Here is a 27,878-nt window from a genome sequence, read left to right on the forward strand (position 1 = left end):
CCAATAACTTTTCAATATTTTTTTCCTTTATTGAGTTTTAAGAAAATAACGTTTAACATGATGGTGATTGTGTAGATTCGCCTATTTCCCACACAGGGTTTACCGTTTATAACTCAATAAATATTTCAACAAATGGAAGCTATTTTTATAACAAAATACATCAACAATAATACCTTCACAGATAACTGTAGACGACACCCATGATTGTTGTGACCCGTGAAGATCCGGGTTAGAATTGATCTTCAGTAACCCATACTTGTAAGAGGCGAATAAAGGGATTGGGTGGTCAGGCTCGCTGACTTGGTTGACACATGTCATCGGTTCCCAATTGCGTAGATCGATGCTCATGATGTTGATCACTGGATTGTCCGGTCCAGACTCAATTATTTACAGACCGCCGCCATGTAGCTGGAATATTGCTGAGTGCGGCATTGAAAAACAAACTGCAGATCATAGGGGCTGATCCATGAATTTGTCTTGGAATTGTGGAGGTAGCTGTTTTCGGTGAGTTGTGGCGTATAACTTTTGAAATAATGACCCGATTTTGTAGGGAAATCATCTAGCTTTCGATCCGTAGGCCTCGGCGGGCCTTAAACATATTTTACGCGGTGAAATCTAACTTTGATTGAGGAGAGTGTGGTTTCGTCGTTACATCCCTTTCCTTTTATATAGTAATAGGGTTGGGTCTATACACCTATATGTCTTTCTAACGCTGTTTCTAAGCGAGACACGCCCCTATGCTGCAGATAACAGTTAGACGTCAATGCCATAGTTCACAAGCCCCGACCATTCTATTGTCATTCATTCAATATAACGTTGACCTGTAGAGGCGTTGTCTATGTGTTTAAGGTTTATGGCAAAAATGCTTAGTTGGCCAATCAAATGACCAAACATAACAACAATATGTTTACACTTCTCTTAAATGGAAAAGCGAGCGATAACGTTTAGACATTCGACCATGTTTCAGAATATTTTTACACATGTAATCTATTTACTTCGTACATGTAACATGTAACCCTTTCATACCACCCTTTACCCAATGTACCTTTTCAAAACAACCTACCTCTATATTCCGTATCCCTCCTTACACACCACGGTATAACGGAAAACTACTGAAATCGGTGTAAAACAAAACTTACCTTATTGTGTGGGGATTGTGGTTAGAACTGATTCACCACAGAGTGTGCTTGTCGTAAAAGGTGACTTTGTGGATTACCTGTAGATGGCCAGTGTCCGTGCCTCGGTAGACCTAGGTTTTATCCCCATTTTATCAACCCGTGGTTTGTCTGATCCTGACTCTATTAATAGACTTCTGCCATTAATATGCAGCGTTATTTTGGTGTGTGGGATGTGAATTATCAAACAAATAAAGAAAACATTTTGACTGGTTTTATTGTCATTCCTTTCCTCTTACCCATTAGTCAAGACCATTTACAGAAATCTATGAACATCAGTTCGAATTCCAAATTCGCTTTGAGCATTGTTTTCTTACAAAAATATACACATGGATAACACACCGACTCTGACGTTGAAGTATTACGTTCCATTCTTGATTGAGGGTTTATTCCAATGCACCAACATTTTGTACTAGAGAATCTCTCTGTCGTACTCTGCGATCTGCAATGTCCCCACAAGCTCTATGGGATTCAGATCTGGACTCCTGCATGCCAAGGTAGAGCTGCTACCGCCTTTTGACGTAAGAAATCACCAAAGGCACGTGCACAATGTAGCCTCCTATTGTCGTCCACGAACACTGACCCTGTGTTCATTTTATGGTCAGCGAAATATGGTACAACAACCCTGTCCAGTGATGAACCGTTGTCCATCCAGATTGTGTCTGATGGTCACAAGGTCAAGTTTACAACCATGTGAGTGGCACCCCAACACCATCAGTGAACTCCCCCAAAACGGTACTTGCTCACAGATATTCCGTTGTGCATATGCAGTGTTTCTGCAGCGCCAAATATGAACTCAGTCAGCAACCATGAACAAAACAAACCGACTTTCGTCGGACCAATAGACCTTCTCCATGACAATTAAATTCCAGTGACGTAAAGTTTGACACCGATCTAGTCGTGCTGCTTTGTGCTCTGGGGATAACAATGGTCGTCGGCCTCTATGCCCGACCGATCTTTCGGTTAGTTTGGGACCGACAAACGACGAACTGGAAGTCAGTCTGTTTTTAACACGCCATTTGAACGGATGGAGTCTTGTGTATCCGAGGACTGTTCTATCCTCCCTATTGGTTGTCATTCGAGGTCGACCTGAAGCAGTGTATGAAATGATGCCCTTCCGACCGCCCAAGACGGGTTAGATTTCTGACGGACGGTCTAAATTTACAGCTAGCCAGCCCGATGATCTGGTAAACATTTTAGGTCCATACATTTGAGTGGATTCATCATATCTTAAAATCTATTTTTCAAATTGAGTGTTACATTTAGACTTGACTGTTTGAACATTGAACTATCGTATCGCCAGCTCAAAGCACTACGTTGACATATATTATCACTAAAAAAGCGAATCCTATCGATGGGCGGTGTTCTGCAAAACTCGAAGAACAGCATGTACATTTTAATATTGCCGAAATGCGACACCTATCGATGCATGGAGCTGTACCTTAAATTACCATTGAATTACTTTTACCATTATTTGAGTTATTTTCTTTGGATTGTCTGGTCTTGTTAAACCCAATTTGCGCTGGTAACATTTTGAAGTTACCAGCCCTGATGTCTGGCTCGGTTTGGGGGTTATTTCATACACAGCCTGAAGACTGGGTTGTCTTCAACGTCATAAGTTACTGATGTTTTCTGCCCAATAGCCTCATTGTCGATGGATGACAGCCAACATCTCCATTCGTGACCCACTCGTGTTATTCCGGGACAAGCCGAATGGCGCTTCTTGGAGGTTACGGAAAGGGGCGAGTGGTGACGAATGCCAACATCTCTTACAATAGCCCTGAATGATATGCCCACATTCCGCATACTAACAACTTGTCATTTTTTAGCAGTTGTCAGTTGAGGAGACCCATATTTGCCTATCAACAACTAAATCAATAAATTTCCAAGTTATCGTGCAGCAGGAACAGCTTCTTGAACCTTGATATGTTCCTCAGTGATGCGTACATGTATTGCATGTAATGCTCTCATTTGAACGTAGCAACTGCATATCTAAAACCGGTGTACGGTGCTTCCGAAGGGCCAAAATAATCATGATTTGAATATACATGGCTATATGGGAAGTAAAAACAGTGTAGTCTGTCTCATAGTCCCTGAACCATATTTATGTTCCCTACAGCCTAGCCCTGCCTCCAATGCTAAAACCCTAAAAGAAGCAAGTCTAGATTTCTTCAGGTTCAGGCTGAATCTATGGTGTTCCTTGGGCTCCTTTTCAATTTAAATTGGTTTATTTGTGAGTTCGAATCCCGGTTCAACCCGATTATCTTTCCAGTTTCTGTAACACCATATCCATGGTGGGTTTTACCAAAGTGAGTGAGTGAGTTTGATTTTACGACGCTTTTAGCAATATTCCAGCAATATCAAGGCGGGAGGCACACCAGAAATGGGATTCAAACACTGTGCCCATGTGTGGAATCGAAACCGAGCCTTCGACGTGACGAGCGAACGCTTTAACCACTAGGCTACCCCACCGCCTAGCGGTAGGCTGTCATGGTAATGACAACGACTAATATTCATCTGGGTAATAGGACTGGAGTCTTCTCCATGGGTGAGTGAGGTATATCTTGACTGCAACGGCCGCCACCGTGGTTATCGACGTCGGATAAGACGTCACGCTGACACGTGTGTATACTGCAGTCGGTGGTGAAAGCGTAATGGTGTGGGGAGCCATCACTGGAGATCGCGGTGTCATTCTTGTGATCGAGGAGGTGTGCTGGCGATTAGCTGTAGGGTACCTGGTAATAGGCTTTTCGACCCATACCACAATGAACTCAAAAACTCACCCAGTCGCTACTTGAACTAACAATTCACGTTTGCAGAAAACATGTGCTGATAAGTGTGTCGTAGCTATAAATATAATGCCCTGTTGCAAAATCATATTTTGCTCATTATGTTTGTTTCCCATGATAGTCCCTGATGCACTGAAAGTATTCTGCTGTAGAGTTTGCCTTCGAGACCTACAAATAATATTGTTATAAAAAGTTCAAGCCAATGTTCATCAGCAACTCATCAATGAGCTTTCTCGGGCGAAGCCAAATTTACGAAGGTTGGTTTAATATTACATTTATACAATAGTTTCCAGGTCCCCTAGGGGACGGTGTCAGTGTTAAAACCGAGTTCAGCCTCTGTGAGAATTTAATGATGTTCCCAGTTCAATGCCTGCAACCGAGTCCTATGAATGTTTAAGTTGAATGATTTCAAATGCCGCGATCGCGGTTAATCACGAATTACCGATCACATCCACCGAGCCTGTCAATTTTTTCGTGTAGTTCATAAATGTCTCTCACATATTTGCTGACAAGTAACGTTCGTATAGCAGTATATTCCAATGTATATTATTGTTAAGTAATTTGGACCATTTTTATTTAACACTACAACTTGTTCAGCTTGACCTGATCAAGTGAATACTAATGCATCGTGTGACCGTGTCACAACTGGTTGAGTCTATTATTGTGAAGGGGTGCACCTTTGTCAGTTGATTGTCAACATGTCCGAACAGGCAAGACAAGGTCGCCGTTTAACATTCTCTGCTCCCCTATTTAATGAAGTTAACTCGACCTGCCGTTTGCGCCAATTGACCTCACGGGTCATGCATATGTAGAGTAGCTCAGGTCAAGCTGAACAAGCTGTAGTAGTCTTCAAACACAATGAACGATGTACTGTCCCTTAGACTGAACAGAGTTATGTCCCTTTCACGTCAGAATCAGCTGGTTTCAACCATAACCCATTGGATTCAACGTAGATTAACCATCGTATTATAAGTCCGCGATTTTGTAGAGTTGTGTCCAGGAACCGATGATACCCGGTTCGAATATCTCATTAACTCTGATTATGATTGTTAGTTAAATAACTGTGCTCTTGTGGTTCATCAAGTGATACGTTGTTTACTCTGATAAACCTGATCTCTATACATCTGTTTTTACATGCATACATTTACTTACAGGAGTGAGTATATTTGAGCATGTAAGTAAATTTTACTTATGGTAAGTAAATTGACAATGTAAACATCACAAAACGAATTTACTCCCGCAAGTCTTTATACTACTGGGCCTAGATTTTAGAAGCTCTCTCAGCGCTAAGATAGTCGTAAGTTAATGTTAATCTGGTATTAAAATTCACTTTCCTTTTCCATAATCGGTTGTTTGTCGTTTTGTAATATCACTGATGTCGACTTGGTATCGTTTATCTTGCCCGTTAGTTAGTACTTAATAAACAAAACAAAACACAAAACAAAACAAACAACGCACGACTGACTGACTGACTGAGTTTTGGCTTTACGCCGCTTTTAGCAATATTCCAGCAACATCACGGCGGGGGACACCACAAATGGGCTTCACACATTGAGCCCATGTGGGGATTCGAACCCGGGTCTTTGGCGTGACGAGCCAACGCTTTAACCACTGGGCTACCCCACCGCCCTCTAGAATAACAATGAACGAACGTTTGAACGAAGGAAAGGAAGGAAAGAAATCTTCCATATAGGCAGTAGAGTAACAGAACCGCTTCTATAATCTCATACACGACACTTTGACTTGGGTAATGATCACACACATTTATAGCAGCGGTAATGGCTGTGGAATAGTATTCATGACCGATAGCATACTTCAGTCATAATGGACGTGACCTACAAATCTCAGAGCGAACTTCCTGAGACTTTTGAACTGATTTATTCCATTACAAAAGATGTCCTACTTCAGGGGGCAGTGACCGATACCAATGAGTTTTGGGGGTTTAAATAAGCAGCACTTCCACTATAGACCTGTACCTTGTATGCGTGCATGCATATGTGTTTTGGCCTTGTACTGAACATTGCCCCAGGAGGACTATAAAGGACACACCAATGACCCCCCCCCCCTCTCTCTCTCTCTCTCTCTCAGTTACTTTGCTAATATATAATACATTTTGTCTGTCCTCCTAATGTAGCAGCATAGTGGCCAATATGATGATACACTTTGTCTGTCCTCCTAATGTAGCAGCATAGTGGCCAATATGATGATACACTTTGTCTGTCCTCCTAATGTAGCAGCATAGTGGCCAATATGATGATACACTTTGTCTGTCCTCCTAATGTAGCAGCATAGTGGCCAATATGATGATACACTTTGTCTGTCCTCCTAATGTGCAGCATAGTGGCCAATATGATGATACACTTTGTCTGTCCTCCTAATGTAGCAGCATAGTGGCCAATATGATGATACACTTTTTGTCTGTCCTCCTAATGTAGCAGCATAGTGGCCAATATGATGATACACTTTGTCTGTCCTCCTAATGTAGCAGCATAGTGGCCAATATGATGATACACTTTGTCTGTCCTCCTAATGTAGCAGCATAGTGGCCAATATGATGATACACTTTGTCTGTCCTCCTAATGTAGCAGCATAGTGGCCAATATGATGATACACTTTGTCTGTCCTCCTAATGTAGCAGCATAGTGGCCAATATGATGATACACTGTTGTCTGTCCTCCTAATGTAGCAGCATAGTGGCCAATATGATGATACACTTTGTCTGTCCTCCTAATGTAGCAGCATAGTGGCCAATATGATGATACACTTTGTCTGTCCTCCTAATGTAGCAGCATAGTGGCCAATATGATGATACACTTTGTCTGTCCTCCTAATGTAGCAGCATAGTGGCCAATATGATGATACACTTTGTCTGTCCTCCTAATGTAGCAGCATAGTGGCCAATATGATGATACACTTTGTCTGTCCTCCTAATGTAGCAGCATAGTGGCCAATATGATGATACACTTTGTCTGTCCTCCTAATGTAGCAGCATAGTGGCCAATATGATGATACACTTTGTCTGTCCTCCTAATGTAGCAGCATAGTGGCCAATATGATGATACACTTTGTCTGTCCTCCTAATGTAGCAGCATAGTGGCCAATATGATGATACACTTTGTCTGTCCTCCTAATGTAGCAGCATAGTGGCCAATATGATGATACACTTTGTCTGTCCTCCTAATGTAGCAGCATAGTGGCCAATATGATGATACACTTTGTCTGTCCTCCTAATGTAGCAGCATAGTGGCCAATATGATGTCTTAAGCAGTTTCAACTGTTCGGTCATGAGCTAATTAGGCGTGAAGATCCGGGTTAGAATTGATCTGCAGTAACCCACGCCTATCGTAATAGACGACTAACGGGATCGGGTGGTCAGGCTCACTGGCTTGGTTGACACATGTTATCGTATCCCAAATGCGTAGATCGATGCTCATGCTGTTGATCACTGGGTTGTCTGGTCCAGACTCGATTATTTACAGACCGCCGCCATATAGCTGGAATATTGTAGAGTACGGCGTTAAACAACCAACAAACAAACACAAAGATACCCAGCAGCAGTCACACCACTCTGTTGACAGTGAGGTTCTGGTTGACCTTCACAACCATCGCCAGGGCTACATTCTGGGACAAGCGGTGACACAGAGGTAAGTGATCATGTTTTAGTTACGAGCTGCTGCAAATCCTACTCACATACGAGAGCGGCTGCAACAGGTCACAGGGGTGAGAGTCCATGCTCAGACGTTGCGTAAATGTCTGAAGAGATGACCTCATCATATCGAGCTGTTAAACATGTACACCCTGTCAATGTCTTAACACTGCGTCTAGGGCCTGCCGGGTACATAGTCTTCATGTCGTTCATTCTGCTTTTCTCTGGTGCGATGACAAAATCTTGTTATTGCCATGACGCTATTATCTACTATGAGAGTATGATATATGCAATCACTGCTATGTAATATTCTTATATCCATACAATAACTTATACGGCGTACCTAACGAATCATCACTACTCTACACCAATGTTTATATCAGACATTTGACCCACATTCATGTGGGCTCCCCAACGTTTTAATGCTACCCTACCCTTGTGATATGATATACTTTATCAGCAGTTGCACTCTGGACCCCAAGCCGGGTACTGCTCCCTTCAAAAGATAGGGCCTACGTGAAGTAAGACACTTTTCGTTGTCCGTAATGATATTCTTAACATATACATGTAGATATACCGATTCCCCCTGAGAGAGAGAGAGAGAGAGAGAGAGAGAGAGAGAGAGAGAGAGAGAGAGAGAGAGAGAGAGAGAGAGAGAGAGAGAGAGAGAGAGAGAGAGAGAGAGAGAGAGAGAGAGAGAGATAGACAGATAGAGACACAGAGAGAGAGAGAGAGAGAGAGAGAGAGAGAGAGAGAGAGAGAGAGAGAGAGAGAGACAGAGAGAGAGAGAGAGAGAGAGAGAGAGAGAGAGAGAGAGAGAGAGAGAGAGAGAGAGAGAGAGAGAGAGAGAGAAATGGGGAGAAGGTGATGAGGGGAGAGTTGAAGGTATATGAGGGGTGGTGACAGATAGTAGGCTTTCATATGCAGCTTGAGGGGGTCTGCCTTGTCAACAGGAACTTGTGGTTAACAAGTACGTGATTGTAGAACTTCGAACAAGTTAGAATATGGTAATTAAAACAATCCTGAGTAGGTTTCAGATAAATGGGTAAAGGTTGATTGAAACACACAAGTTATAGAAACAAGAAACTGTATCTTTTGAAGGACTCTCCGATTGTAGTGATACGTGACAGCATCATATTGTGGCATGCACATTCAGATACAAATTCAAACCCTTAAAAAATATGCTTTTAAAATGTCAATGATATATTTGCCCTGAAATCCCGTTTCGGTTTAGCATTCTACAATCCATTTTAGTATAACCCACAGGACCGGTCCCGACTTTTCTCGACTCAACTCTTTGCCTGTCACTAATATTTGTTACCACTGACCTAGATAACTGTAAGTGAGGTGTGCTGCATGCAAGGGACGGAATCTCGTTGTCGACGGTGAGTGGATACATACAAATCAATTTCGCCTAGTGAGTTTGTACCGGAACTTGAATATTGGAAATATATTGCAATAGGATTTGATGTTCAACAAAAACATACTCACTTGTTATTGTTTGTTGCATATGGGACTTCAGATTCAGTGAAGTATTTTTATACAAGGTTCAAGGTTCCTCGATTTGTTATTGCAGCCCATGATTACACAATGCCATTTAGAATCTGGTCAAATGTAACATATATTATATCTGGGATTACACTTTCTTAGTAAAGTACCCATTCTAGCACTTTTGTTGGGATGAGTCCCATCCGGGATTCGAACCCACACCCTCAGAGTCAGGCACCTAATCGCCAGCACACAAAATCAGCCGCCTAACCCGCTCAGCCACCGCGACTTATAATAAATGGAAGTCGGACAACTGGTAGTCTAGACTGCGGACTTTGTGTACCCCTCTCCCTTCAACAAACCCCCGCACTGGTACACATTTGCCGACGATGTTTGAGAGATATTATTCCAGTTTCGTGGAAGTATTTCTCTTCGCTGCCAAACAGGTTCTCCAAGGCTGTTGTGACGTCATCGGGTAGAACGGGTTCCAGATAACACACTGGCGCAGTGATGACTTTGCATTAAGTCACCGCCACAGGCTAATTTGCATATCACATGACCAGACTATTCTCTTTGTATTTTGAAAACAAACTGTTATCAGTACATGCTGACCCAATGCTATGGTTGCGATGCACTTTACATATTGTTTTGCCTAGTCGTATAGGAATGCTAGCTACTGCAGCTTTGACAGCGAGGCGCATGACTATACCTATTAATGGCTGGCTCGCTCTCCGTAGAGGTTAGGGGCGGTGGGGTAGCCTAGTGGTTAAAGTGTTGGCTCGTCACGCCAAAGACCCGGTGTTCGAATCCCCACATGGGTACAATGTGTTAAGCCCATTTCTGGTGTCCCCCGCCGTGATGTTACTGGAATATTGCTAAAAGCGGCGTAAAACCAAACTCAGTCAGTCAGTCCGTAGAGGTTACGACGACATAACACGGTCTACATACAACGTAAACATAGGGCATCATCGCAAATGGACCTTGGTTTTCACGTTTTAGTATAGTGACTATTGAATCGTGTTGCTCAGAATTGTATTTTTTTAAAATAATTGTATCTTTGTGAAGAGGAACACTTTTGTTTAATAGACAACTTCTTTATATCAATAGGTGAGACGTTTCGGTACAGATCATCATTTGCCTGATAACGTCGCACCTATTGCAATAAAAAATTATTCTTCATCAAACCAGTTTCTGGGGCGGTGGGGTAGCCTAGTGGTTAAAGCGTTCGCTCGTCACACCGAAGACAAGGGTTCGCTTCCCCACATGGGTACAATGTGTGAAGCTCATTTTTGGTGTCCCCCTCCTTGATATTGCTGGAATATTGCTAAAACTAAACTCTCTCACTCATACCAGCTTCTAAATGCTAGTTAAAGGAATTATATTTTTGTGGTCTTGTGGTAATTATTGTTTGAATGGCTTTTGACGGCACGGCTTTTAAAGTTTGGACGTCAGAGATGTAATAAAATTATGTTTTGCGTTCTCTTTTTTCAACTTTGTTGTCGTGACATGTTTAGTTCATGTTTTTGAGGTCCTGTTTTGCTGTTGCATTTCTTTGTTGACTGCCCGGTCGTTTCGAGTGCTGAAATTCGTTGTGCAGAGTTGCATCCCTTGTATACACCAGGACCCTATGATCATGGGTTCGAGTATCGGTTCCCCATGATTATAGTTGTATCACCATCACATCTGTGATTGTCCGTGGTTGTAGACATCTGACATCTACATCACTTTAGACTTTCCTCCCTCCTCAACCTCTCCGTTAAACCTAACTCACTTACCCCAACTGCAAGATGACATTCCCTTGAAGATCCGGGTTAGAATGGGTCTTCAGCAACCCATGCTTGTTGTGAGAGTCGACTAACGGGGATTGGGTGGTCAGGATCACTGGCTTGGTGGACACATGTCATCTTATCCCAATTGCGTAGTGATCACTGCATTTTCTGGTCCAGGTTCGATTATTTACAGACCACTGCCATATAACTGGAATATTGCTGAGTGCGGCGTAAAACTAAACTCACTCACTCACCCAATTTGGTAGATCGTTGCTCGTGATACTGATCACTGGATTGTTTGGTCCAGATTCGATTATTTACAGACCGCCGCCACATAGCTGGAATAGCTGGCGTCCGGCGTTAAACAACAAACAAACAAAAGTATCAGTGTTTGTATACATAATGTTATACACGTAACACAGATATTTGTGACATTTCAGGTTTATAACGGCCACAGAGACATTATCAGAATGACGACGGTGAGGCTGAGAGACGACGGCGGCGACGGGCTGTCGGTTATCACGCACAACGACTATCGCTTTCCCAACTTCCCCAGTAAAAAGGCCATCGTAAATATGGCCTCTGTGAAGATCAGGTCGGATGACATCATCATAATGACATACTTCAGGTCAGGTATGTCCACTGCTACAACAAACAGTTTTTTTTAATACAAATTGTATGATGAACGGGTACCGGCGGAGCAGGATATGCTAACCCTTTCTCCAACACCCCGTATCATCGCTGACTTTCAGTAATCCTTCCATATATATCTCTGCGCATTTTACTTTTCACCACATCTCTGCATTTTACTTTTCACCACATTTCTGCATTTTACTTTTCACCACATCTCTGCATTTTACTCCCCAACATCAATTTCCAACACAATAACTCCCTCGTAGACATTTCATGTTGGAAAATATTTTTTTAATAAAATTATAATTAACAAAAATACACGTGCGTAACTTTAACATGTCAAAGGAAAAACACAACCCATGTACCACTATATTGGAATTCTTTAAAACCTACAGAAAGTGAGGAATCGTACGCGCATGAATACACACACTCAGAATTCGCTTATAACGCCAAGGGTTTGCCGAACTGTAGACCATGTCTTGTCAATGAAAATGATTCGCCGAACTGTTGACCATGTCTTGTCAGTGAAAGTGATTCGCCGAACTGTTGACCATGTCTTGTCAGTGAAAGTGATTCGCCAAACTGTAGATCATGTCCTATCATTGAAAGTGATGCGCCGAACTGTTGACCATGTCTTGTCAGTGAAAGTGATTCGCCAAACTGTAGATCATGTCCTATCATTGAAAGTGAGGCGCCGAACTGTTGACCATGTCTTGTCAGTGAAAGTGATGCGTCGAACTGTCGACCATGTCTTGTCAGTGAAAGTGATGCGCCGAACTGTTGACCATGTCTTGTCAGTGAAGTGATGCGCCGAATTGTTGACCATGTCTTGTCAGTGAAAGTGATGCGCCGAACTGTTGACCATGTCTTGTCAGTGAAAGTGATGTGCCGAACTGTTGACCATGTCTTGTCAGTGAAAGTGATGCGCCGAACTGTTGACCATGTCTTGTCAGTGAAAGTGATGCGCTGAACTGTTGACCATGTCATGTCAGTGAAAGTGATGCGCCGAACTGTTGACCATGTCTTGTCAGTGATAGTGATTCGCCAAACTGTCGACCATGTCTTGTCAGTGAAAGTGATGCGCCGAACTGTTGACCATGTCTTGTCAGTGAAAGTGATGCGCCGAACTGTTGACCATGTCTTGTCAGTGAAAGTGATTCGTCGAACTGTAGACCATTTGTTATCAGTGAAAGTGATTCGCCGAACTGTTGACCATGTCTTGTCAGTGAAAGTGATTCGCCGAACTGTAAATCATGTCTTGTCAGTGGAAGTGATTCGCCGAACTGTAAATCATGTCTTGTCGGTGAAAGTGAACACTAAAGTATAATTTCTCGTGCAATCAAAATTACTTAAGAAAGACAATTCGTATTTTCAGCTGGTAAGTAACTGAGTAGATCTTACTTCAAGTTTCCCGGAGCCAAGCCACTTACTGTTTATGTATTTAGCATGGATTGTGTTTGTGACACAGATATGGACGTGTATAACTTTGTGTTATATCTAGTGAGTGAGTGAATAACAATAATCCAGCAATATCATGGCAGGGGACACCAGAAATGGGCTTCACACATTGTAACCAAACTAACGTCTAAAAAGAAACGCCACCAAAATATAAATGATTGTAAATTTTCAAAATAATTGTCAATCTGTTCGAAATTAGCTAAAACACATCTCTCGAACACAACATGTGTATTCCCAGTGAACTCTTTCACTTTCGTATTTAGTTAAAAACAACAACCGAATTTACCCGCGTAGTATGGAAATTGTGCACAAAGTTACCCGTATCAGATTAGGGTGTAAAAGCTGACCATTTTTATTCTCTTTCATCATTTTAATTGATTGACAACCAGGAACATACCTGTTTTAACAGCAGAGCAGAGGAAGAGAGCAATCGGTATGCTACAGATGGGAGCGACACAAGAGCATGTGGCTTGGACCATGGGATGCTGCACACGTCTACAAGAGACTGGCATTACTGCAGACAGGCCAAGGAGTGGTAGACCAAAGGTCACCACCCAACAAGAAGACCGGATTAAAGTTACGGGTGATTCACCTGACGAACCGCTACGTCACTGTGACGTCATCAAGCGCCAACAGTCTTGGACATGCGGTCAGCAGACAGACTGTGGCCAGACGACTCCGCAATCATTGTCTCAGTGCCTATCGACCTTTCAAGGGCATAACGTTGACGTGCCAACGACGACGTGCCAGATTGAGATGGACCAGGACCGTGTCACACTGGCAACAGCGAAACTGGTGAAGAGTGCTTTTTAGTGACGAAAGCAGGTTCCAGCTCTTCAAGTCTGACGGACGAGGTCGCCCGATCTGTCCCCAGTTGAACACCTTTGGGACCAACTGGGACGTCGTATTAGGAAACGCCAATACGAGGAACGCTTTGGCAGTTGCTATGCAAGAGAACAGGCGTCGGATCCCTTATCAAGACGTCAGAAGACTCACCTACTCAGTTCTACGCCTGGTTCGGGCCTGCATCACTGCTAGAGGTGTCCACACCCGGTATTGAACAATATGTGCTGCCCAGAAAGTTGTAAAAGCTCCCAGTCAATTTTGCATTGGTGATACTGGGCAATGCACCCGATGTCATTCATGTGCCATTAGATTACGAGCTGCGTCGTTTTTCTTCTTGCTACCCATTAAATACTGTTGCTGAATGATTGCCTTTTACAATAAAACATTTAATGTTACCATAATTCGGTTTTGTTTTGTTTTAGACCTGAAAAATATTTGGTGGCGTTTCTTTTGGATGCTAGTTTATGTGGGGAATCGAACCCCAGCGTCTTCTGCATGACGAGCGAACGCTTTAACCACTGGGCTATCTTATATCACATACCCACACCGCCTTACATGTAAGGCATTATATAATCCCCTGTCGACTTCAGATGTTTATAGAGGCGGTGGGGTAGCCTTGTGGATAAAGCGTGCGCTCGTCACGCTGAAGACCCGGGTTCGATTCCCCACATGGGTACAATGTGTGGAAGCCATTTCTGGTGTCCCCCGCCGTGATATTGCTTGAATATTGCTAAAAGCGGCGTGAAACTAAACTCACTCTCTCACTCATTCAGATGTTTGTAGGGGCTGTGAGGTAGCCTAGTGGTTAAAACGTTAGATAATCGCACCCGGAGCTAACTGTATACAGAGGCTATAACTAGCTAGTGAGCACCTGCAGCGTTGTTTATTTTCTGCTGCTGGTAACATTAATTCCGCATGGACAGTTTTAATGCATTTTTAGTTGAATGTATTTATCTGATGCACATGCGGAGGTCTCAATAAGCGGTGTGTTTACTCGTTTTAAGTATGTACATTATTATCTACTTAAATATTAAGTAGTCATATGAATTCGTTTCTTTTCAAATCGAGGTCAGGAATAGAAGTGTAACGTGGACACAGCAACATTGTGTGTGTGCGAGTTAGCTAACCTACACAGTGAAACAAATTTGCTTTAAATTGACCAGCGCGTGTAATGGACAGGGAATGGCCCTGTGTTGGAACTTTGGAAATAATTTCTTATGTCATCCTGCTCTGAATTCTATATAATACGCCTCGGTATTATAGATCCCGGTTAGAATTGGTCGTTAGTAACCCATGCTTGTCGTAAGAGGCGACTAACGGGATCGGGTTGTCAGGCTCGCTCACTTGGTTTACACATGTCATCGTATCCACATTGCTCAGATCGATGCTCATGCTGTTGATCACTGGATTGTCTGGTCCAGTCTGGATTATTTACATATAGAGATATAGCTGGAATACTGCTGAGTGTGTCGTTAATCAACCAACCAACCTAGGTATTATAGATGGAGCTGAATCTGTAGTGTATGTTCCCTATTTATATGATCTTATGGACATTTTGTTCATCTTATGTAGACCGCCTCCGTGGTGTAGTGGTTAGAGCGTCCGCCCGGAGAGCGGAAGGTCGCGGGTTCGATCCCCGACCACGTCATACCAAAAGACGTTAAAATATATGGTACTTGTTGGTCCCAGCATGGCGCTCGGCATTAATGGGTACAACAAGGACTGGTCGGCTCAGAGTCAGTATAATGTGTCTGAGTGGGGTATTCATGCTTCACTGCGGCATGGTATCTCAGTGGGCTAGCACTATAAAACCAGCTTCAGTCTGGGCTAGTACAAGCAGCCGCACATACACATACACACGCATGCACGTCGTCATATGAGCGAAATATTCTCAATCACGACGTTAAACCCAATTTCACCTCACCTCATCTAATGTCTCCATAACCCCCTGTCCCAGAGGTCACGGGTTGACCCATGGACTAAAATGCTGCAATACGATGTGCAGAACTACTCCCTTCAGTTATGCCAGGATCCACTGATCGCCGGTTCGAAACCCAGAATCGAAAAGATTACTATTTTGTTGGCTGTTCAACCACCGACATTTCTACACTGGTTAATGTGAGACGTCCAGTAGTATGACGTTAAGATGGTTTCCTACCATACTAAACACAATTGCAAGCTGAACTATTTACTGTTGGACTGTGGGGTTACCTAGTTGTTCGCTCGTCACCCCGAAGACCCGGGTTCCATTCCCATATGGGTACAATGTGTGAAGCCTATTTCTGGTGTCCCCCGCCGTGATGTTGCTGGAATATTGCTAAAAGTGGCATAAAACTAAACTCACTCTCTCACTGAACTGCTGTTAAACTGGGTTAAACTCTTTTACTGTATCATTTCCATTCTTCGTGAACACCCGGTGTCATCCCCGATATTCAGTGATCCATCCGTATAATTTTCACAGCTGTTTATCTTTTCACAGCTGTTTATCTTTTCACAGCAGACTCGATAAGGTCCGGGTTAGAATTGATCTTCAGTGACCCATGCTTGTCGTAAGAGGCGACTAACGGGATTGGATGGTAAGGCTCGCTGACTTGGTTGACACATGTCATCGGTTCCCAATTGCGTAGATCGATGCTCATGCTATTGATCACTGGATTGTCTGGTCCATACTCGATTATTTACAGACCGCCGCCATATAGCTGGAATATTGCTGAGTGCGGCGTAAAACTAAATTTACTCACTCACTTACTCTTTTCACAGCAAGTGGCTTTATTTCTGAGCATATGAAATCTGGTTGTTTTACACTGACGTGTATTTTAATGCAGGTACACACTGGATATGGGAGCTGTCACGACTTCTCTTGGCAGGCAAGCTGGACAAAACGGACATCGACAAGACATCGACCATGCTGGAACTGTCGGATGAGGAGAAGTACAAAGACCTCCCATCTCCCAGACTCCTCAACTCCCACGCACCGTTAGGTCACCTGCCAGACGAGGTCAAGGTCAAGAAACCAAAAATTGTGCACGTAATTCGCAATCCCAAGGATGCCATTGTTTCTTATTTCGTGTTTTTGAAAAAGATGGGCATCAACGACTACCATGGGAAGTGGGAGAACTATGTTCGTCCTGCAACAGAGGGGAGATGTAAGTTACACTGTAGTGTCAGGCAATGAATACTTATTGTTACAAATTTTGTGAATGGAGGGTGCTTCTGTAGAGTATAATAGATAATATGGCCACATATAGCGCAAAACTCAACGGGGGAAAGCTCTAAGCATATAACATATAACATAATGGACATTAATATTACCCCGTATAACCCAAGCTGCTTCAAGGCGCTAGAAGGTTAATAGTCTCATGACCTATACCACCGGGTACCCATTTTCTACTTGGTGAACAGAGGCAAATTTGAGCAAACTCACTTGCCTAAGGTGAGACCAAATATGGCACGTGTGCTTTGCGGTGATGTGTTTGGAAAACACCACACTTGACAAAAAAAGCGATTTTTACTAATAGATAGAAATGAATAATAATACATTTTTTTCACAACATTATATATGAAATATAATTATTTCTTTGAAAACGTATTGGACAAGAGGAAATATTTTGCAATGAGGTGTGATTCTATGTCACGTCCAAGAAGCAACATGATGATCCGTTGTATGGTTCAGACTTGATTATCTACAGACCACCTTGAGGCCTTAATAAAAATAAAAATAAATAAACACACAAACTGGGAATATGTATCAGTGGTTTATTTGATATGTTTTTTGTATAGAAATGTTATATATGGTTCAATGTTTCAGTTGAATATGGTTCCTGGTTCGACCATTTGAAGGGGTGGGAAGAAGTGAAGAAAACTGCCGACATTCCCTTCCTGACACTCTTCTATGAAGACCTTAAAGAGGTCGGCCATGATACTCGGGAGAAGGACATAAAATATTATCACAGACAGTGCTGCTTAGATCAAGGACATAGAATATAGTCACAGACAATGTTACTCAGGAAAAGGACCTAGAATATAGTCACAGGCAATGTTACTCAGGAAAAAGACTTAATATAGTCACAGGCACTATTACTCAAGACAAGGACAGCAGGCAATGTTACTCAGGGCGAGGACTTATAATATAGTCACAGGCAATGTTACTCAGGGCAAGGACATATAATATAGTCACAGGCAATGTTACTCAGGGCAAGGACCTAGAATATAGTCACAGACAATGTTACTCAGGGCAAGGACCTAGAATATAGTCACAGGCAATGTTACTCAGGGCAAGGACCTAGAATATAGTCACAGACAATGTTACTCAGGGCAAGGACATATAATATAGTCACAGGCAATGTTACTCAGGGCAAGGACATAATATTGTCACAGGCAATGCTACTCAGGGCAAGGGCATAGAATATAGACATAGACAATGTTACTTAAGGCAAGGACATAATATTGTCACAGGCAATGCTACTCAGGTCAAGGACATATAATATAGTCACAGACAATGTTACTCAGGGCAAGGACATAGAATACAGTCACAGACAATGTTACTCAGGGCAAGGACATAGAATATAGTCACAGGCAATGTTACTCAGGGCAAGGACCTAGAATATAGTCACAGACAATGTTTCATTCTGGTTTCCTGTCTGTGTTCTTTTAGGATTACAAAAACGTTTTTGCCGCATTTGTTCTCTGGCGTGTCGTCTTATGTTTAATATTGTTTTTGTCTTCACAGGACACATTCAGGGAGGCTAAGAAGTTGTGTGACTTTCTGGGGGTATCAAGGAGTGACGACTACATCAGACAAGTGTGTGACCACTGCGACTTTGACTCCATGAAGAAAGTCAAGGCTACAGCCGAGCTAACTGGCAAGGCTGCTTATCGGAAAGGCAAGTATATTTGATGCGGACAGGGGTGACGTGGATTTAACATCACATGAATTAAACACACAACACTGCAACAGCAAATGGAATTATTACAAACGACAAAACCTTTTCAATAATCAGAAGAAATCCTTATTGAGATCAAAGCCCATTTTACGATACCGACTTAGAGCGTCGTAAAACAATACTCACTCACCATATTAATATGTGTTAACTTTATGAATAGCTATCAAACAGTACTCACTCACCATATTAATATGAGTTAACTTTATGAATAACTATCAAACAATGTTCACTCACCATATTAGTATATAACCAAAACTATGACAGCTAAACATCAAGATAATGAATCGTTACTTATATGACATACACAAAATGAGCGAACGTCTAAACCGCATGCACTAGGCTACCCCAACGCCCCTCTACTTTTAAAAGTTCCCAAAGATATGAACGCACAATGTCTTTTTAGAAAGTGGTCAAATGTTCTATGAGTTATATGACACTTTCTCAGTAAGTAAGATTATAGTGTTTTAGGGGTTGAGTCTGGGAATGGAACTAACAAACAGAATGAAGCACATACTCGCAAGCACATATGTTTGTTCACACATGTTCCCAAAGCTGCTACAAATTTTCAGTATTATGACATCAAAATCATTAGTTTTTGTAACTTTCCAGGTGTAGCTGGTGACTGGAAGAACTGGTTCACTGTGGCCCAGAACGAGTGGTTTGATCAATATTATGCTGAACAAATGAAAGATTGCCCCGTGAAGGTTCGATTTACTCTTGATTAGGCATATTATGTTGCCTGCAGATGCCATGGCTATCAGGATGAGGGTGGCACATTCTGTCGCTAACATCTTGTAGCTGCAAGCATTGTATTAATCAGATCAAGTTTTATATGTTGTTGGACACATTGAAACATTGCTTTTTATATACATGACCTCCTATACCGCAGCAAACCAAACAAAGTTGTACTTCCCTTAAAGGACCAAATGATATTTCCACCATGAACAGTTCTCGATAATGTTTCTGCAAGACGGCTTCAAGCACGCCTTGTGTTTCCCGTTCACAGAGGTGTATCACTTGAGTGGGAAGAATTTCATGGAATGTGTAATGAAAATCAAAGGACCACAACTGTTCCATGTAACTACGGGAAGAGCTATACTTTGCGGGCACCTTGTATCATCACTATTTGACAGTGCTTCATACATACATGCTTGGATACAGTGGGAGTCACACACTGGACCCACCCTATGGCGATTTCTTATAATAATGCCATTTTGTTCATGTCATTCATGGTCATATTGCCTGTAGATGTTTAACAAGTAGTTAAATATTTATCATATATTGAGAAGTGTATGCAATTCATTTCAGAACCGTCCTATGTTATCGTTGTATAGTGTGTTTATGAGAACTCAGTTTAGTTTTAGCGAATCGTATTCCATTGCCAGTGTTGATTTTCTTCCAAAGACGCTTAAATAGAGAAGGAAATTTGCAATGAGCCATCTTTTGTTTTGTTTTGGGACATGTTTGCGTTTGTACGTTCATATATTCTGAATGTCAATGGACAATCTTTAAATACCCTTGTGGAATATCTTTATTTTACTTATAATAAAGCATTGTTGGAGGGAAACAGATGTTACTACATTGGGTGTGCTGGTGTATTGTGACGAGTACCACAGTTTGGTCAGGGTAGGCACCTAGTATAATTACAACAATTTGATGGTGCTTTATATACACAACATGCTTATGATATAGTCAGAATGGTACAATAGACCATCAGCAATTTTTTACTATTTGGAAAGAATTGTTTGTTGTCACTTGTTTCAGTTAACGTTGGGGTATTTACCAGCTTGAAAGACTTGCTTCATGTTCATGTTAAACACAAATTACTACATTGTGTGACCTTTTTTAAATAAAGTCCATGTGAATTGAATTCTTTTCTTTCTTGTATATTTATAATTCAGACGCACCTCGTTGTGTTTTAGTGAATGTGATACATATAATCAAGCTTATAATATCCCAAGGTATAGTAAATACTTGGTAACATAGTTGGTCACATAATAGTAGGGCAGGTAAATGGGTCACGGGACTACGCGAAACTTTACGTTGTTAAGTACTTCCGGTGACAGTGTTTTACAGCAATGGCGATAGCACTGTTACATGGGACATCACCTAGCCAATCACACTCGACACACACGCAATGTCAGTTAGAAAACTATGACATATAACAGGCTACAAATATACTTGGACAAGGTTGCATGAATAGCAAGTGCATATCTGTCAAAGTGGTTGCAGAGTTATCAAGGCAAGTGTTTATTTCCAGTACGAAGGCCTCAGGCCCATTTACAATGCAAAATATATACAGTTTTGTATACAATAGATATACATTGCAATATTGCCTTAGTTTACACAATATTATATATATATATATTATGGTGAACAAACATTGTATACATATACCGTATATATAAATACGGAAAATGTACTAGTTTTAAAAACCTTAAGTATATTTTATGGCATGCATATAAATTAAGAGAGAGTATGTGTAAAACCTGAGATGATAGGCATCACATATACAATGTTTGTTCACCATAATATTTATTATATATCTATAATATATGTGAAAGTTTTAATGTTGTTGGAAACAGTGAGACATATCTATGCTATATAATGTGAAAATGAATAAAAAATGGTACTCGTGTTCAGTACCTAAATTCCAATATGGACATAAACGTTGATATTTATCTATTCCTAACCACCTCCCTTCATTATATTTTAATCTTGATAGACCACATCTGAAATTAACGAATATATTTCTAAGTCGTTTGTCAAAAATGCAATCTAAATATTTCTCAGGAGCTAAAATGCTTTCATACTCACGATAAATACAATATCTTGAGCTATTTTTCAGAGTACAAGTCCAAGATTGGAAGAACATATTAATAGCAACATTTTTAAAGGCATTGATAAAAGAGGATATATCTCCTACAGGTTGAAACATCCATACATAACCAAAGCCATGTGTCGTTAAATGCCGCTACTCTTTACATCGATTTCTTTGTTTTCATTAAAAGGATGGTACACGTAACGATGAAGTTGAAATGTGCGCAGATCGGGGAATCGTTTGAATGGATTTGTTTTTAATAGTAAGAAAAGAGAAAGAGGAATTTGCAGTTGTTAATATATTTATTACCATTCATCATGGCACATATCTATTAAAGTTATCTTGCTCATAATATACCACATTAGAGAAGGTGCTTAATAACAGTGCTTGAGTTGGTGAGAAAGTGCTTAAACAGGCCGGGATTTCTTGTGAGGGTCGCTGGGAGTAGCCCAGTGGTTGAAGCGTTCGTTCTGCTTCGATTAACCGCCTCCGTGGTGTGGTGGTTAGAGCGTCCGCCCGGAAAGCGGAAGGTCGCGGGTTCGATCCCCGACCGCGTCATACCAAAAGACGTTAAAATATGGTACTTGTTGGTCCCTGCATGGCGCTCGGCATTAATGGGTACAACAAGGACTGGTCGGCTCGGAGTCAGTATAATGTGTCTGAGTGGGGTATTCATGCTTCACTGCGGTATGGTATCTCAGTGGGCTAGCACCATAAAACCGGCTTCAGTCTTGGCTAGTACAAGCAGCCGCACATACACATACACACGCATGCACGTCGTCATATGAGCGAAATATTCTCAAGCACGACGTAAAACCCAATTTCACCTCACCTCACCTGCTTCGATTAAATGGTGTTGTGTTAGTATTATGTCTTTTAAATGTTCAACCATCCGGTAATTAAAACTGACATTTGTGCTATCTGTTTTGACGTTATTACTTATGTTGAATGTGATCACATGTTTTCAAGTCGGTGATATTCGGTGAGAGGCTGGCTCGAGTACCTCGTGGAAAGAGAATACGTCTGGTTTTCATTTCTTGCTGCTTAAGGTCCAGAATGCACATGCGTATATATAAAAGCTGTTGAATGCCAAGCTGTTTTACATACAATACATTGTCACTATAGAAGTCTGTGGAAAACATTTTGTTTCACTAACCTTTAGGAGTCAGGCAATGAACACAAGACATTGTGCAACCATTCGTTACTGATTTTCAATTATCCATTCAGTTTTCACTGCTAATTTGCAGGTTTGCGCTCAATGGAATCTGTTCCGAGACAGGTTATTCTCTGGTCTTATTGTTACATATTTGTTTTGTTTTTCAGTAAGTTTATCGAGTATGACCCATTGTTTAGCAGTGGGCAGTGGGAATCGCAGGAGTTACCTCCCTTTTGTGAATTATCATGGATGTGAGAACCACATCGGAAATCCGGTGATTACGAACAAACGTGTATTTCTACAGTGAGTGAGTGAGTTTAGTTTTACGCCGCACACAGCAATATTCCAGCTATATGGCGGCGGTCTGTAATAATCGAGTCTGGACCAGACAATCCAGGGATCAACAACATGAGCATCGATCTGCACAATTGGGAAGCGATGGCATGTGTCAACCAAGCCAGCGAGTCTGACCACCCGATCCCGTTAATCGCCTCTTACAACAAGCATGGGTTACTGAAGATCAGTTCTAACAATGCACGGGGGGGAATGATTATTTTCCCCCTTCAGGCCACCAAGCACTGCTTTCTAGATATACACATGCAACGACCAAAGGCGATCATCATTTGCAATATGAGTATCCGTCGTTAAACATTATGAAGTTTAGGAAGAAGAAATATAGTTTATTGTTGTGTCACATGCTGAATTACAATAAAAGACATTTCGTTGTTCCAGAGATTTAAAAACAGCATCCGGCCATATGGTCTATGAGACACAAATATAACAGTTACGTAAACACATTGATAATAAAGTCATACCCACCCAAACATACACACACGCGCAAAGGAGTGCGGCAAGGGGCTTTATGACCTGATTATTAGTAAGTAAGAAAACCATTTTGTCTACTGATGACATACATATAGACGGGAACTAAGGATGGACACTAGTTATTTCTTTCAAAAGATTACACCTGAGATCTGAAGAATAATCACAGTTAACCAGTGCTAGCCCAATAGTTACAGCGTTAACGCTGCACGCCTACGATATGGGTTCGATTCTTAGAATGGGTACAATGTGTGGAGCCCATTTCTGCTGTCCCCTGCCGTGATATTGCTGGAATATTGCTAAAAGCGGGGTAAAATTGTGGTCTGCAGTAAGTGTACGTGTCGATTGGTTTGGTACAGTAAGCTGTGGTTTTCTTTAACTAGGGCTCTCCTGTTGGAAATTTCAGATCACGTTACACTGTACAACATACGCGTTTCCACATACATCTTCTGTGATTAAGGGTAGCCTAGAGGTTAAAGCGTTCGCTCGTCACGCCAAAGACCCGGGTTCGATTCCCCACATTGATACAATGTGTGAAGCCCATTTCTGGTGTCCCCTGCCGTGATATTACTGGAATATTGCTAAAAGCGGCGTAAAACTAAACTCACTCACTCACTCCTCTGTGATTTGATCTACGTGTATATGAGTATTGGTACATAATGACCATAGGGTAAACATCTCTGTGAGAGCTACGGTAACGTAAATCTAACTTTGATGTCAGAGTCCGCCATCTTGTCTTGGTACAGCTGATCAAACCACTCGTTCTGGGCCTCAGTGAACCAGTTCTTCCAGTCACCAACTTCACCTGGAAAGTTACAAAAACTAATGATTTTGATGTCATAATACTGAACATTTGTAGCAGCTTTGGGAACATGTGTGAACAAACATATGTGCTTGCGAGTATGTGCTTCAGTCTGTTTGTTAGTTCCATTCCCAGACTCAACCCCTAAAAAACTATAATCTTACTTACTGAGAAAGTGTCATATAACTCATAGAACATTTGACCACTTTCTAAAAAGACATTGTGCGTTCATATCTTTGGGAACTTCTGAAAGTAGAGGGGCGTTGGGGTAGCCTAGTGCACGTGGTTATAAAGCGTTTGCTCGTCACACCGAACCCCCGGGTTCGATTCCCGACATGGGTACAATGCGTGAAGCCCATTTCTGGTGTCCCCTGCCATGATATTACTGGAATATTGCTAACTCACTCACTCACTCACTCACTCACTCACACTAAAAGTAGAACTTTACGATTTCTAAACAATAGATAACAGTTTGTTCACTGCAACTCTAGTTCGAAGCATCAAGAAAAACACCGACAAGAAACATTCTGTTCAAGTAAAAACTTACTCCGATATACTGCAGTTATACTTGTGGGAATAAAACCCGTTTGACCTGACAGTTCGGGACGAACCACGAGGCCACCAAGCAACCCTCCACTCAAACAGACCAGTTATGTAAAACATACCTCCACTGTAGGCTGCGGATCTTGACTTCTTCTGTTGCATGTTCCCAATGCGGGCGAGGTCAATCGCCTCCCGCAGGAACTCGGTGCTGCGACATGATCCCAGGAACTCGTTCACTTTCCTAATCTCTCGTAGAGGATCCTAGAAACAATAAAAATCAAAGTAAACACGATTATCAAATCACACAAACTACCAAGACCTAGACTGTTTTCATTGATTAATAATATACATGTGTACCTTGAAATGTAAGTGTTTGAACGTGTCGTTGTAGTTTACACCGGACAAGAAAAAGGGGCAAAACATGAATGGATCCCGGAATGGACACGGGAAACCCAACCGTCTAAAGCACCAGGGGTCACCAGTCGAGTCCTTAGGCCCTCGTGTCTTTGGGAGGATTTAAGATAAAAACTAGAGGAAAATATGACATGACCTCCGACTCGAAATGCTTCACATGATATTCTACTCAATGGAATCTGTTTCGAATGACACTGACGTTTCATATATAACTGCGTTTGTTTAAATTTGATAAATATATAGACATTTCTCAATACAAATAGTTCCAAAAGTGCATATGCAGCATTGAGAAATAATCACTCGCCTCCTGTAAGTCCTCATAATGGAGGGTAAGTATCGGAAGATCAGGATGCGTCTTCTTAAGGTATTCCCACTCGAGGACGTGGTCGAACCAAGACCCATAGTGAACTGTGGCAAAAGAAGAACACGTATGGTCAATACCCTATGAAACAGTCAGTTCATTGATATGGTGTGTGTTTAAGTATGTTGTTTAACGAACGCCGCACTAAACAACAATCACCCGATCCCGTTAGTCGCATCTAACGACAAATATGGGTTGCTAAAGACCAGCGTTAACTCGGATCTTAAATGCGCAATGTGCTTATTACGAAATTGAATGAAGTTTCTTAAAGATTTTTAAAGGGTAACAAAGAGCCTCTTCTTATATCCCACGTGTCCATAGCCTGATCATTTAGTACCAAACCAAACAATATGCATAGCCCATCAAACAAATTTCAGTTTCTGAACAATGCGGCTACACGGACGAATAATTGATACGGATTATCACAGATGTACTTAAATGCAGTTGCACACTTCTACAAGACTTCGCCCTGAAAACTTCAGTTCTAACTCTAACACTATTGTGATATAAAAGGAAAGAGTATCTCAAATTTCGGATTGGAGCAGTTCAAAGATTTCCCGAAAGGCCTTGGTTCATTTCAAGTTTCACCGACTGTTTGAAGGATTATATAAAATAGAAAATGACATTACATTCTTACATTTGCCGAGAACGCAGTATTCCATGTAATTCTCCCAATTGTCTTGGTACCTGCACTGTCGTGTGTTTCGGGTGTGGTTGTACGATGCCACTGTTACATCTTTAAGATTCCGCATCACATACACAAGTTTACATCTCTTCTTGAAAATGTCAGCCGGGAGCAGCTTCACGTTGTCATGACTGTTGAGAATTCTGGGTAACGGAAGTGACGTCACATTCTGTGGAAGGTATTCAGTCACCCTTGTGATCGTCTCCACACTGTTCAGATTTGTATGACCTGCGACAAGATGTCGGACCATCTCGCTGACCCAGTGTGTGCCTGAAACAGTTGGAGACCAAGGAAGATGGGATCATTGACATTGTAATCACATAATGTGCAGACGAGACCTAGCACATCCACGGATCAGTCACGTGGTGCGGAAGGGTAGTCTGTTCTAAATGCAGTGCCTCAGGGCCAAATAGCTGGTTCGATTCCCAGATTGTGAGAAATCAAATCTTGGTGTCCGACAATGATATGTCTGGAACATTACAAGAAGCAATGTACACATCATCTCTTTCACACATCTAACACAATCGCATGGGCAAGAACAGATTCGTGCACCAAATTCTAATGGTAAGGGCTGGCACTAATAGAAGGATAGAACCCTTGAAGTTCCGGGTTACAATGGAAAAGCAAACTTCAGTAACCCATGCTGGTCGTACGAGGCGACGAACGGGATCGGGTGGTCAGGCTCGCTGACTTGGTTGATGCATGTCATCGTAACCCAATTGCGTAGATCTATGCTCATGCTGTCGATCAGAGGATTATCTGGTCCATACTCGATTATTGACAGATCGCCGCCATGTAGATGGAATATAGTCGTATGGGTTATTAAGGACCAATTCTAACCCGGATCTTCACGGGAGACAAGCATGAGTTGCTAAGGACCCGGGTTGGAAAGCATGGGTTGCTGAAGATCAATTCTAACCCGGATCTTCACGGGTTTGTGTTTCTAATAAGGGTTACCTGATTTCGGGTAAGCACAGATGAAGATGTCATCGTTTCTGATGGGCAGGTTGTGGATGTTGGTGAAAGAGTCGATGTTGAGGAAGTTTGGGTAGCGGATACCGTCGTGTTCAGTGTGCCAGATGGTGTCGCCACCGGCGTCCTCCACCTTAACACGTGACATCTGAGCTAGTGCAATCGACGATTGAATCATTGGCTTTAAAAGAAACGATTAAACAGATTTACCTCTGACACATGTGGTTCCATATACAGGTAATGGTTTTCGTATATAGGTCAATGTTTCAATGTTTTCCGTATATAGGTCTGAGGATGAAATCTTTAAAAATAGAAATAGGCACTCCAGGTACCTGGTACATTGGAATGACACTATGTACAGTGTAGCAACACATCTTTCATGTTAAAGACATGCACTGATAATAGTAGTATTATTTTATATGATAAACATACAGTGAAACCTCGTTTTCCCGGACAGTACAGTTTCGGGGAAAATTTCCAGTTTTATCAAAGTTATAGACTAAAGATAGTGCTGATTGGACGTTTTTCAATAATCTCGTTGATCTAGTGATTTGA

General features: G+C 41.8%; 2 protein-coding genes across 2 annotated transcripts; one reads left to right on the forward strand and one right to left on the reverse strand.

Annotated features, from left to right (window-relative positions):
* Nucleotides 1-7,585: 7,585 nt before the first annotated feature.
* On the forward strand, nucleotides 7,586-20,617 carry LOC124286695 (sulfotransferase 1A1-like). The gene is made up of 6 exons (XM_046723114.1): nucleotides 7,586-7,608; nucleotides 11,308-11,500; nucleotides 16,630-16,950; nucleotides 17,613-17,713; nucleotides 18,534-18,687; nucleotides 19,357-20,617. The coding sequence occupies exons 2-6, from the start codon at nucleotides 11,338-11,340 to the stop codon at nucleotides 19,470-19,472; spliced, it is 855 nt and encodes a 284-aa protein (XP_046579070.1). The 5' UTR covers nucleotides 7,586-7,608; nucleotides 11,308-11,337; the 3' UTR covers nucleotides 19,473-20,617.
* Nucleotides 20,618-25,555: 4,938 nt separating this feature from the next.
* On the reverse strand, nucleotides 25,556-27,471 carry LOC124286792 (sulfotransferase 1B1-like). Its single transcript, XM_046723233.1, has 3 exons — nucleotides 27,309-27,471; nucleotides 26,304-26,621; nucleotides 25,556-25,713 (listed from the first exon to the last, which is right to left on the reverse strand). Exons 1-3 carry the CDS (start codon nucleotides 27,469-27,471, stop codon nucleotides 25,556-25,558), a joined length of 639 nt encoding a protein of 212 aa, XP_046579189.1.
* Nucleotides 27,472-27,878: the final 407 nt, after the last annotated feature.

Source organism: Haliotis rubra, unplaced genomic scaffold, assembly GCF_003918875.1.
Source record: "Haliotis rubra isolate DU_JTF1 unplaced genomic scaffold, ASM391887v1 Scf1101, whole genome shotgun sequence".
NCBI classification, from domain to species: domain Eukaryota; kingdom Metazoa; phylum Mollusca; class Gastropoda; order Lepetellida; family Haliotidae; genus Haliotis; species Haliotis rubra.

Coding starts and splice junctions, on each gene's coding strand:
- LOC124286695 (XM_046723114.1), top strand. CDS start 11,338: ATGACGACGGTGAGGCTGAGAGACGACGGCGGCGACGGGCTGTCGGTT. Junction 11,501..16,629: donor AATGACATACTTCAGGTCAG/GTATGTCCACTG, acceptor ATTTTAATGCAG/GTACACACTGGATATGGGAG. Junction 18,688..19,356: donor CAAGGCTGCTTATCGGAAAG/GCAAGTATATTT, acceptor GTAACTTTCCAG/GTGTAGCTGGTGACTGGAAG.
- LOC124286792 (XM_046723233.1), bottom strand. CDS start 27,471: ATGTCACGTGTTAAGGTGGAGGACGCCGGTGGCGACACCATCTGGCAC. Junction 26,622..27,308: donor CTGTGCTTACCCGAAATCAG/GTAACCCTTATT, acceptor CAACTGTTTCAG/GCACACACTGGGTCAGCGAG. Junction 25,714..26,303: donor ATACTGCGTTCTCGGCAAAT/GTAAGAATGTAA, acceptor CTTTTGCCACAG/TTCACTATGGGTCTTGGTTC.